At 44.8% G+C, this 12,914-nt stretch overlaps 1 protein-coding gene across 2 annotated transcripts in view; it reads right to left on the reverse strand.

The window, feature by feature from the left end:
• Positions 1 to 768: 768 nt before the first annotated feature.
• tafazzin (tafazzin, phospholipid-lysophospholipid transacylase) overlaps positions 769 to 12,914 on the reverse strand; it is a 40,767-nt gene continuing 28,621 nt past the window's right edge. For both annotated transcript variants that reach the window (XM_046344847.1, XM_046344846.1), the window contains one exon: positions 769 to 1,974. In XM_046344847.1, coding sequence (XP_046200803.1) covers positions 1,873 to 1,974 — 102 coding nt within the window. In that variant the 3' untranslated portion in view covers positions 769 to 1,872. The remainder of the gene's footprint in view (positions 1,975 to 12,914) is intronic.

A 12,914-nucleotide genomic window follows, 5' to 3' on the forward strand; every position in this document is an offset into this window, starting at 1 on the left:
GGGAGAGAAACAGAGAGATGGACAACGGGAGAGAAACAGAGAGAGATGGAGAACGGGAGAGAAACAGAGAGATGGACAACGGGAGAGAAACAGAGAGAGATAAGTCGCTCTGGATAAGAGCGTCTGCTAAATGACTTAAATGTAAGAGAAACGGAGTACAATAGAGAGAGATTGAGGGCACAAAGTGAAAGGATTTGTGATTAGGACCCGTAGTTTTTCCTGGCTGTATGTCATTTCCTGCTAAGCTGCCAGAGGATCAGAACCACACTTCACTTCTCTACCACTCATAGTTCTGTTGCTACTGTGGGAACCACACTTCACTTCTCTACTACTCATAGTTCTGTTGTTACTGTGGGAACCACACTTCACTTCTCTACCACTCATAGTTCTGTTGTTACTGTGGGAACCACACTTCACTTCTCTACCACTCATAGTTCTGTTGTTACTGTGGGAACCACACTTCACTTCTCTACTACTCATAGTTCTGTTGTTACTGTGGGAACCACACTTCACTTCTCTACCACTCATAGTTCTGTTGTTACTGTGGGAACCACACTTCACTTCTCTACCACTCATAGTTCTGTTGTTACTGTGGGAACCACACTTCACTTCTCTACCACTCATAGTTCTGTTGTTACTGTGGGAACCACACTTCTCTACTACTCATAGTTCTGTTGTTACTGTGGGAACCACACTTCACTTCTCTACCACTCATAGTTCTGTTGTTACTGTGGGAACCACACTTCTCTACTACTCATAGTTCTGTTGTTACTGTGGGAACCACACTTCACTTCTCTACTACTCATAGTTCTGTTGTTACTGTGGGAACCACACTTCACTTCTCTACTACTCATAGTTCTGTTGTTACTGTGGGAACCACACTTCTCTACCACTCATAGTTCTGTTGTTACTGTGGGAACCACACTTCTCTACTACTCATAGTTCTGTTGTTACTGTGGGAACCACACTTCTCTACCACTCATAGTTCTGTTGTTACTGTGCGAACCACACTTCTCTACTACTCATAGTTCTGTTGTTACTGTGGGAACCACACTTCACTTCTCTACCACTCATAGTTCTGTTGTTACTGTGGGAACCACACTTCTCTACCACTCATAGTTCTGTTGTTACTGTGGGAACCACACTTCTCTACTACTCATAGTTCTGTTGTTACTGTGGGAACCACACTTCACTTCTCTACCACTCATAGTTCTGTTGTTACTGTGGGAACCACACTTCTCTACCACTCATAGTTCTGTTGTTACTGTGGGAACCACACTTCTCTACTACTCATAGTTCTGTTGTTACTGTGGGAACCACACTTCTCTACTACTCATAGTTCTGTTGTTACTGTGGGAACCACACTTCTCTACCACTCATAGTTCTGTTGTTACTGTGGGAACCACACTTCACTTCTCTACCACTCATAGTTCTGTTGTTACTGTGCGAACCACACTTCTCTACTACTCATAGTTCTGCTGTTACCGTGGGGACAGAGGTGAATGTCACGTGACTTCATAACACGGGAGGGAACTGGACGGTTGATTAAATGCCTGTGAAACACAACATTGGCTCTATGGACATTCCCGTTGAATTGGTTTCAAACAATGTTTTCTCAACGTCGCCTGTATGTTGACTGAATGATTTTTGAGGTGCATAGCAGGATACTCCTTGCAATTATCACATTGGGGACCACTGGTTTATCAGACAGCAGGTTGGACTGCACACACTATGAGGCACAGGTATGTGTGTGTGAATCTAGTTTCCTGTTTGTGTGTGTATACAGTCAGTCTCTTTGTCCACTCTATATTGAGTTGGTACCCTGAGGTTAGGGTAGGGGCCAGGTGTGGAGGCCGGGCTGGAGCCTGGGGCTCAGGTCGTGGTCTGTACCCGCTGGTGGAGAGCCTCAGCCTTGGTCCGCAGGCTACGAAACTCCTCCTGGATGGAATCTGTCAGGGCCTTCCTCATCTCCATCTGTGTGATAGAGTAGAACCAAAAATCTGATTATATTACTGCAGTGCTAGCCTCTCTACACTGGCTTCCTGTTAAGGCTAGGGCTGATTTCAAGGTTTTACTGCTAACCTACAAAGCATTACATGGGCTTGCTCCTACCTATCTCTCTGATTTGGTCCTGCCGTACATACCTACACGTACGCTACGGTCACAAGACGCAGGCCTCCTAATTGTCCCTGGAATTTCTAAGCAAACAGCTGGAGGCAGGGCTTTCTCCTATAGAGCTCCATTTCTATGGAATGGTCTGGCTATCCATGTCAGAGACGCAAACTCGGTCTTGACCTTTAAGTCTTTACTGAAGACTCATCTCTTCATGGAAGTCTCTCTAATATGGTCATATATTGGGCAGGAGGTTAGGAAGTGCAGCTCAGTTTCCACCTCATTTTGTGGGCAGTGAGCACATAGCCTGTCTTCTCTTGAGAGCCATGTCTGCCTACGGCGGCCTTTCTCAATAGCAAGGCTATGCTCACTGAGTCTGTACATAGTCAAAGCTTTCCTTAAGTTTGGGTCAGTCACAGTAGTCAGGTATTCTGCCACTGTGTCCTCTCTGTTTAGGGCGAGTCACAGTGGTCAGGTATTCTGCCACTGTGTACTCTCTGTTTAGGGTCAGTCACAGTGGTCAGGTATTCTGCCACTGTGTCCTCTCTGTTTAGGGTCAGTCACAGTGGTCAGGTATTCTGCCACTGTGTTCTCTCTGTTTAGGGTCAGTCACAGTGGTCAGGTATTCTGCCACTGTGTACTCTCTGTTTAGGGTCAGTCACAGTGGTCAGGTATTCTGCCACTGTGTCCTCTCTGTTTAGGGCCAGTCACAGTGGTCAGGTATTCTGCCACTGTGTACTCTCTGTTTAGGGTCAGTCACAGTGGTCAGGTATTCTGCCACTGTGTCCTCTCTGTTTAGGGTCAGTCACAGTGGTCAGGTATTCTGCCACTCTCTGTTTAGGGTCAGTCACAGTAGTCAGGTATTCTGCCACTGTGTACTCTCTGTTTAGGGTCAGTCACAGTAGTCAGGTATTCTGCCACTGTGTACTCTCTGTTTAGGGTCAGTCACAGTAGTCAGGTATTCTGCCACTGTGTACTCTCTGTTTAGGGCCAAATAGTATTCTAGTTTGCTCTGTTTGTTGTTAATTCTTTCCAATGTGTCAAGTAATGATCTTTTTGTTTTGTCATGGTTTGGGTCTAATTGTGTTGCTGTCCTGGGGCTCTGTGTTGCTGGCTGAGGGGAATCTCTCTGTAGGTGAGGGCTTTACTAATGAAGTTTTGGGAAACACTTCCTTTTAGTTTGTTTTAGAATGTAATGTTTATTTTCTGGATTTTGATAATTAACGGGCATCATACTAATTCTACTCTACATTATTTGTGGTTTTGTGTTGTACACTAGGGATGTTTTTACAGAATTCTGCACGCAAAATCTACATTTGGTGTTTGTCCCATTTTGTGTGTTCTTGGTTGGTATTTTCATTTACTATGGATCCCCATTAGTTCCTGCCAAGGCAGCAGCTACTCTTCCTGGGGTTTATTATGGATCCCCATTAGTTCCTGCCAAGGCAGCAGCTACTCTTCCTGGGGTTTATAATGGATCCCCATTAGTTCCTGCCAAGGCAGCAGCCACTCTTCCTGGGGTTTATAATGGATCCCCATTAGTTCCTGCCAAGGCAGCAGCTACTCTTCCTGGGGTTTATTATGGATCCCCATTAGTTCCGGCCAAGGCAGCAGCTACTCTTCCTGGGGTTTATTATGGATCCCCATTAGTTCCTGCCAAGGCAGCAGCTACTCTTCCTGGGGTTTATTATGGATCTCCATTAGTTCCTGCCAAGGCAGCAGCTACTCTTCCTGGGGTTTATTATGGATCCCCATTAGTTCCTGTCAAGGCAGCAGCTACTCTTCCTGGGGTTTATTATGGATCCCCATTAGTTCCTGTCAAGGCAGCAGCTACTCTTCCTGGGGTTTATTATGGATCCCCATTAGTTCCTGCCAAGGCAGCAGCTACTCTTCCTGGGGTTTATTATGGATCCCCATTAGTTCCTGCCAAGGCAGCAGCTACTCTTCCTGGGGTTTATTATGGATCCCCATTAGTTCCTGCCAAGGCAGCAGCTACTCTTCCTGGGGTTTATTATGGATCCCCATTAGTTCCTGCCAAGGCAGCAGCTACTCTTCCTGGGGTTTATTATGGATCCCCATTAGTTCCTGCCAAGGCAGCAGCTACTCTTCCTGGGGTTTATTATGGATCCCCATTAGTTCCTGCCAAGGCAGCAGCTACTCTTCCTGGGGTTTTACTATGGATCACCATTAGTTCCTGCCAAGGCAGCAGCTACTCTTCCTGGGGTTTATAATTGATCCCCATTAGTTCCTGTCAAGGCAGCAGCTACTCTTCCTGGGGTTTATAATGGATCCCCATTAGTTCCTGTCAAGGCAGCAGCTACTCTTCCTGGGGTTTATAATGGATCCCCATTAGTTCCTGCCAAGGCAGCAGCTACTCTTCCTGGGGTTTATTATGGATCCCCATTAGTTCCTGCCAAGGCAGCAGCTACTCTTCCTGGGGTTTATTATGGATCCCCATTAGTTCCTGCCAAGGCAGCAGCTACTCTTCCTGGGGTTTATTATGGATCCCCATTAGTTCCTGCCAAGGCAGCAGCTACTCTTCCTGGGGTTTTACTATGGATCACCATTAGTTCCTGCCAAGGCAGCAGCTACTCTTCCTGGGGTTTATAATTGATCCCCATTAGTTCCTGTCAAGGCAGCAGCTACTCTTCCTGGGGTTTATAATGGATCCCCATTAGTTCCTGTCAAGGCAGCAGCTACTCTTCCTGGGGTTTATAATGGATCCCTATTAGTTCCTGTCAAGGCAGCAGCTACTCTTCCTGGGGTTTATAATGGATCCCCATTAGTTCCTGCCAAGGCAGCAGCTACTCTTTCTGGGACCCAGCAACATTAAGGCAGTTATACCATTTTAAAAACATTACATTCACAACAGATTTCACAACACAGTAAGTGTGTGCCCTCAGGCTCCTACTCCACTATCATATATCTACAGTACTAAATCCATGTGTACATGTGTATAGGGTGTATGTTATTGTTTGTGTTACTTCACAGTCTCCGTTTTTCCACAAGGTGTATTTGTATCTGTTGAAATGGTGAGTGGACTCCAGACCTCACAACCATAAAGGTCAATGGGTTCTATAACTGATTCAGGTATTTTTATCCAGATCCTAATTAGTATGTTGAACTTTAGTTCCTTTTGATGGCATGGAAGGCCCTTCTTGCCTTGTCTCTCAGATCGTTCACAGCTGTGTGGAAGTTACCTGTGGCGCTGATGTTTTTTTTGTAAATTTAAACTTACTCTTTAAAGTTGTAACAGTAGAATCCACAAGGTGATATTTCTATATTGGGTAGTACATCGTCAGTTCCTCTTGTCCTGTCAGTCATTACAGAACTTTTTAGCCTATAGATAATGTTGTAATTTTTTATCACTCAAATATCAAGAATACACATTTAAACATGGCAACATATATATAATTGCAAGACAATTTGGTTTGGTTTGTTAGTCAAATTAGGATGTACAGGGTGAATACGTGGTCTGTTGTAGGGTATTTTTTTTATTTATTTTTTAACTAGGCAAGTAATTTAAGCACAAATTCTTATTTTCAATGACGGAGCAGTGGGTTTAACTGCCTTGTTAAGGGGCAGAACGACAGATTTTGTACCGTGTCAGCTCAGGGATTGGAACTTGCAATCTTTCGGTTACTAGTCCAACGCTCTAACCACTAGGCTACCTGCCGCCCATTTTGGTAAAAAGCCAATTTGACATTTACTCGGGACATTTGTTTTCACTGAAGAAATGTATGAGTCTGCTGTTAAAGAGGATTTTCCCAAGGTTACTGTTGATGCATATCCCAGGGTTGAATGTCTCCACTTTTGTGGATTGGTGTGATCAGTCCTTGGTTCTAAATATTGGGGAAGATGCCAGAGCGAACTATCATTAAACATCACGTTTGATTTGCCTGCTGGGGGCAAAGAAAGTACTCACACTCCTAGACTTTTCCACATTGTTGTGTTACCGGCTGAATTTAAAATGGATTCCATTGAAAGAAAACAGAAACACGACACTGGCTTACACACAATACCCCATAATGTCAAAGTGGAATTATGTTTTATGAAATATTTTGAAATTAATTTAGAAATGAAAAGCTGAAATGTTTTGAGTGAATAAGTATTCAACCCCTTTGTTATGGAAAACTTAAATAAGTTCAGGAGTAAAAGTGTACTTAACAAGTCACATAATAAGTTGCATGGATTTACTCTGTGTGTGTAATAATAGTATTTAACCCACGAGTCGATTGACGCGCCGTCATAATTTGTCTCAATCCGCATCTGCTGTGAAAGGTGACATAGTTAGAGACGACGTCTGTAGCGTCCGAACGGTTTGACCTACAAACTATTATGACCTCTCTATGGGGAGACTCTTACGAACACGATGGTTTTCTCCGTTTTGCTCTACGACAGGACTCATCTGAAGGTAATGGAAATATGAAGGAAGTTGTGTCAACTCAAATAATGGGGTTAAATATGTGTAGATTTACTTCATAATCTTGTTTCTTTGAATGTGTCATTTACCATAATAATGATTAATGATTAATTAATTCAATGACATATTTAAATGCCTAAATTCTATATTTTATCAAATCATTGTAATTTATTGTTATACCTAACATCCTAAATCAAACGGCTAAATGATCCATAGTATGACCATCTTAATAAAACATGTCAGTTTCCCCCAACGTCTTAGACTCTAAAGAATCAACAGGGGTTCTTAATGACTACCTCATCCCACACATACAATTATCTGTAAGGTCCCTCAGTCGAGCATGGAATTTAAGGCACAGATTCGAGCACAAAGATCAGGGAGGTTTTCCAAAGCCTCGCAAAGAAAGGCACCTATTGGTAGATGGGTAAAAATGTCAAAAGCGGACAGAATATCCCTTTGAGCATGTTGAAGTTATTAATTACACCCAGTCACTACAAAGATACAGGCGTCCTTCCTAACCCAGTGCATCAATACACCCAGTCACTACAAAGATACAGGCGTCCTTCCTAACCCAGTGCATCAATACACCCAGTCACTACAAAGATACAGGCGTCCTTCCTAACCCAGTGCATCAATACACCCAGTCACTACAAAGATACAGGCGTCCTTCCTAACCCAGTGCATCAATACACCCAGTCACTACAAAGATACAGGCGTCCTTCCTAACCCAGTGCATCAATACACCCAGTTACTACAAAGATACAGGCGTCCTTCCTAACCCAGTGCATCAATACACCCAGTCACTACAAAGATACAGGCGTCCTTCCTAACCCAGTGCATCAATACACCCAGTCACTACAAAGATACAGGCGTCCTTCCTAACCCAGTGCATCAATACACCCAGTCACTACAAAGATACAGGCGTCCTTCCTAACCCAGTGCATCAATACACCCAGTTACTACAAAGATACAGGCGTCCTTCCTAACCCAGTGCATCAATACACCCAGTCACTACAAAGATACAGGCGTCCTTCCTAACCCAGTGCATCAATACACCCAGTCACTACAAAGATACAGGCGTCCTTCCTAACCCAGTGCATCAATACACCCAATCACTACAAAGATACAGGCGTCCTTCCTAACCCAGTGCATCAATACACCCAGTCACTACAAAGATACAGTCGTCCTTCCTAACCCAGTTGCTGGAGAGGAAGGAAACCCCTCAAGGATTTCACCATGAGGCCAATGGTGATTTTAAAACAGTTATAGAGTTCAATGTCTGTGATAGGAGAGAACTGAGGATGGATTCAACAACATTGTAGTTACTCCACAATACTAACCTAAATGACAGAGTTTAATGGCTGTGATAGGAGAACTGAGGATGGATCAACAACATTGTAGTTACTCCACAATATTAACCTAAATGACAGAGTGAACATTTCTTTAGATTTTTTTATTTAACTAAGCAAGCCAGTTAAGAACAAATTCTTATTTACAATGACGGCCTACCAAAAAGCAAAAGGCCTCCTGCGAAGACGGGGGATTAAAAATAAATTAAATTAAATATACGACAAAAAAACACATCACGACAAGAGAGACAACACTACATAAAGAGAGACCTAAGACAACATAGCATGGTAGCAACACAACATGACAACACAGCATGGTAGCAACACAACATGACAACAACATGGCAGCAGCACAACATGGTAGCAGCACAAAACAGGGTACAAATATTATTGGGCACAATAGCAGCCACAACTGTCAATAAGAGTCTTTGGATGAAGAGATTGAGATAAAACTGTCCAGTTTGAGTGTTGGTTGCAGCTCGTTCCAGTCGCTAGCTGCAGCGAACTGAAAAGAGGAGCGACCCAGGGGTGTGTGTGCTTTGGGGACATTTAACAGAATGTGACTGGCAGAACAGGTGTTGTATGTGGAGGATGAGGGCTGCAGTAGATATCTCAGATAGGGGGGAGTGAACAGGTGTTGTATGTGGAGGATGAGGGCTGCAGTAGATATCTCAGATAGGGGGGAGTGAACAGGTGTTGTATGTGGAGGATGAGGGCTGCAGTAGATATCTCAGATAGGGGGGAGTGAACAGGTGTTGTATGTGGAGGATGAGGGCTGCAGTAGATATCTCAGATAGGGGGGAGTGAGGCCTAAGAGGGTTTTATAAATAAGCATCAACCAGTAGGTCTTGCGACGGGTATACAGAGATGACCAGTTTACAGAGTATAGAGTGCAGTGATGTGTCCTATAAGGAGCATTGGTGGCAAATCTGATGGCCGAAAGGTAAAGAATATCTAGCCACTCGAGCACCCTAACCTGCCGATCTATAAATTATGTCTCCGTAATCTAGCATGGGTAGGATGGTCATCTGAATCAGGGTTAGTTTGGCAGCTGGGTTGAAAGAGGAGCGATTTACGATAGAGGAAACCAAGTCTAGATTTAACTTTAGCCTGCAGCTTTGATATGTGCTGAGAGAAGGACAGTGTACCGTCTAGCCTTACTCCCAAGTACTTGTATGAGGTGACTACCTCACGTTCTAAACCCTCAGAGGTAGTAATCACACCTGTGGGGAGAGGGGCATTCTTCTTACCAAACCAGATGACCTTTGTTTTGGAGGTGTTCAGAACAAGGTTAAGGGCAGAGAAAGCTTGTTGGACACTAAAAAAGCTTTGTTGTAGAGTATTATAACACAAAATCCGTGGAGGGGCCAGCTGAGTATAAGACTGTATCATCAGCATATAAATGGATGAGAGAGCTTCCTACTGCCTGAGCTATGTTGTTGATGTAAGTTGAGAAGAGCGTGGGACCTAGGATCGAGCCTTGGGGTACTCCCTTGGTGACAGGCAGAGACAGCAGATTTCCTGACTTTATACACTGCACTCTTTGAGAGAGGTAGTTAGCAAACCAGGCCAAAGACTCTTCAGAGACACCAATACTCCTTAACCGGCCCAAAATAATGGAATATTATACCGTATCAAAAGCTTTGGCCAAGTCAATAGCAGCACAATATTGCTTAGAATCAAGGACAATGGTAACATCATTGAGGACCTTTAAGGTTGCAGTGACACATCCATAACCTGAGCGGAAACCAGATTGCAGACCAGAGAGAATACTATAGACATCAAGGAAGCCAGTCAGTTGATTATTGACACATTCTTCCAACACTTTTGATAAACAGGACAAAATAGAAATGAGCCTTTAACAGTTAGGATCAGCTTGATCTCCCCCTTTAAATAAAGGATGAACTGTGGCTGCCTTCCAAGCAATGGGAACCTCCCCACAAAGGAGAGACAGGTTAAAAAGGTCAGATATAGGCTTGGCGGTGATAGGGGCAGCAACTTTAAAGAAGAAATGATCTAACCCATCTGACCCAGATGTTTTTTGGTGTGTACTGTCTTTAGCCCTACCCCAGTGTGTACTGTCTTTAGTCCTACCCCAGTGTGTACTGTCTTTAGTCCTACCCCAGTGTGTACTGTCTTTAGTCCTACCCCAGTGTGTACTGTCTTTAGTCCTACCCCAGTGTGTACTGTCTTTAGTCCTACCCCAGTGTGTACTGTCTTTAGTCCTACCCCAGTGTGTACTGTCTTTAGTCCTACCCCAGTGTGTACTGTCTTTAGTCCTACCCCAGTGTGTACTGTCTTTAGTCCTAGTCCTACCCCAGTGTGTACTGTCTTTAGTCCTACCCCAGTGTGTACTGTCTTTAGTCCTACCCCAGTGTGTACTGTCTTTAGTCCTACCCCAGTGTGTACTGTCTTTAGTCCTACCCCAGTGTGTACTGTCTTTAGTCCTACCCCAGTGTGTACTGTCTTTAGTCCTACCCCAGTGTGTACTGTCTTTAGTCCTACCCCAGTGTGTACTGTCTTTAGTCCTACCCCAGTGTGTACTGTCTTTAGTCCTACCCCAGTGTGTACTGTCTTTAGTCCTACCCCAGTGTGTACTGTCTTTGTACTGTCTTTAGTCCTACCCCAGTGTGTACTGTCTTTAGTCCTACCCCAGTGTGTACTTTGTCCTCTTTACTGTCCTACCCCAGTGTGTACTGTCTTTAGTCCTACCCCAGTGTGTACTGTCTTTAGTCCTACCCCAGTGTGTACTGTCTTTAGTCCTACCCCAGTGTGTACTGTCTTTAGTCCTACCCCAGTGTGTACTGTCTTTAGTCCTACCCCAGTGTGTACTGTCTTTAGTCCTACCCCAGTGTGTACTGTCTTTAGTCCTACCCCAGTGTGTACTGTCTTTAGTCCTACCCCAGTGTGTACTGTCTTTAGTCCTACCCCAGTGTGTACTGTCTTTAGTCCTACCCCAGTGTGTACTGTCTTTAGTCCTACCCCAGTGTGTACTGTCTTTAGTCCTACCCCAGTGTGTACTGTCTTTAGTCCTACCCCAGTGTGTACTGTCTTTAGTCCTACCCCAGTGTGTACTGTCTTTAGTCCTACCCCAGTGTGTACTGTCTTTAGTCCTACCCCAGTGTGTACTGTCTTTAGTCCTACCCCAGTGTGTACTGTCTTTAGTCCTACCCCAGTGTGTACTGTCTTTAGTCCTACCCCAGTGTGTACTGTCTTTAGTCCTACCCCAGTGTGTACTGTCTTTAGTCCTACCCCAGTGTGTACTGTCTTTAGTCCTACCCCAGTGTGTACTGTCTTTAGTCCTACCCCAGTGTGTACTGTCTTTAGTCCTACCCCAGTGTGTACTGTCTTTAGTCCTACCCCAGTGTACTGTCTTTAGTCCTACCCCAGTGTGTACTGTCTTTAGTCCTACCCCAGTGTGTACTGTCTTTAGTCCTACCCCAGTGTACTGTCTTTAGTCCTACCCCAGTGTGTACTGTCTTTAGTCCTACCCCAGTGTGTACTGTCTTTAGTCCTACCCCAGTGTGTACTGTCTTTAGTCCTACCCCAGTGTGTACTGTCTTTAGTCCTACCCCAGTGTGTACTGTCTTTAGTCCTACCCCAGTGTGTACTGTCTTTAGTCCTACCCCAGTGTGTACTGTCTTTAGTCCTACCCCAGTGTGTACTGTCTTTAGTCCTACCCCAGTGTGTACTGTCTTTAGTCCTACCCCAGTGTGTACTGTCTTTAGTCCTACCCCAGTGTGTACTGTCTTTAGTCCTACCCCAGTGTGTACTGTCTTTAGTCCTACCCCAGTGTGTACTGTCTTTAGTCCTACCCCAGTGTGTACCTTTAGTCCTACCCCAGTGTGTACTGTCTTTAGTCCTACCCCAGTGTGTACTGTCTTTAGTCCTACCCCAGTGTGTACTGTCTTTAGTCCTACCCCAGTGTGTACTGTCTTTAGTCCTACCCCAGTGTGTACTGTCTTTAGTCCTACCCCAGTGTGTACTGTCTTTAGTCCTACCCCAGTGTGTACTGTCTTTAGTCCTACCCCAGTGTGTACTGTCTTTAGTCCTACCCCAGTGTGTACTGTCTTTAGTCCTACCCCAGTGTGTACTGTCTTTAGTCCTACCCCAGTGTGTACTGTCTTTAGTCCTACCCCAGTGTGTACTGTCTTTAGTCCTACCCCAGTGTGTACTGTCTTTAGTCCTACCCCAGTGTGTACTGTCTTTAGTCCTACCCCAGTGTGTACTGTCTTTAGTCCTACCCCAGTGTGTACTGTCTTTAGTCCTACCCCAGTGTGTACTGTCTTTAGTCCTACCCCAGTGTGTACTGTCTTTAGTCCTACCCCAGTGTGTACTGTCTTTAGTCCTACCCCAGTGTGTACTGTCTTTAGTCCTACCCCAGTGTGTACTGTCTTTAGTCCTACCCCAGTGTGTACTGTCTTTAGTCCTACCCCAGTGTGTACTGTCTTTAGTACCCCAGTGTGTACTGTCTTTAGTCCTACCCCAGTGTGTACTGTCTTTAGTCCTACCCCAGTGTGTACTGTCTTTAGTCCTACCCCAGTGTGTACTGTCTTTAGTCCTACCCCAGTGTGTACTGTCTTTAGTCCTACCCCAGTGTGTACTGTCTTTAGTCCTACCCCAGTGTGTACTGTCTTTAGTCCTACCCCAGTGTGTACTGTCTTTAGTCCTACCCCAGTGTGTACTGTCTTTAGTCCTACCCCAGTGTGTACTGTCTTTAGTCCTACCCCAGTGTCTTTGTACTGTCTTTAGTCCTACCCCAGTGTGTACTGTCTTTAGTCCTACCCCAGTGTGTACTGTCTTTAGTCCTACCCCAGTGTACTGTCTTTAGTCCTACCCCAGTGTGTACTGTCTTTAGTCCTACTGTCTTTAGTCCTACCCCAGTGTGTACTGTCTTTAGTCCTACCCCAGTGTGTACTGTCTTTAGTCCTACCCCAGTGTGTACTGTCTTTAGTCCTACCCCAGTGTGTACTGTCTTTAGTCCTACCCCAGTGTGTACTGTCTTTAGTCCTACCCCAGTGTGTACTGTC

Source organism: Oncorhynchus gorbuscha, linkage group LG03, assembly GCF_021184085.1.
Source record: "Oncorhynchus gorbuscha isolate QuinsamMale2020 ecotype Even-year linkage group LG03, OgorEven_v1.0, whole genome shotgun sequence".
Classification (NCBI taxonomy): Eukaryota; Metazoa; Chordata; class Actinopteri; order Salmoniformes; family Salmonidae; genus Oncorhynchus; species Oncorhynchus gorbuscha.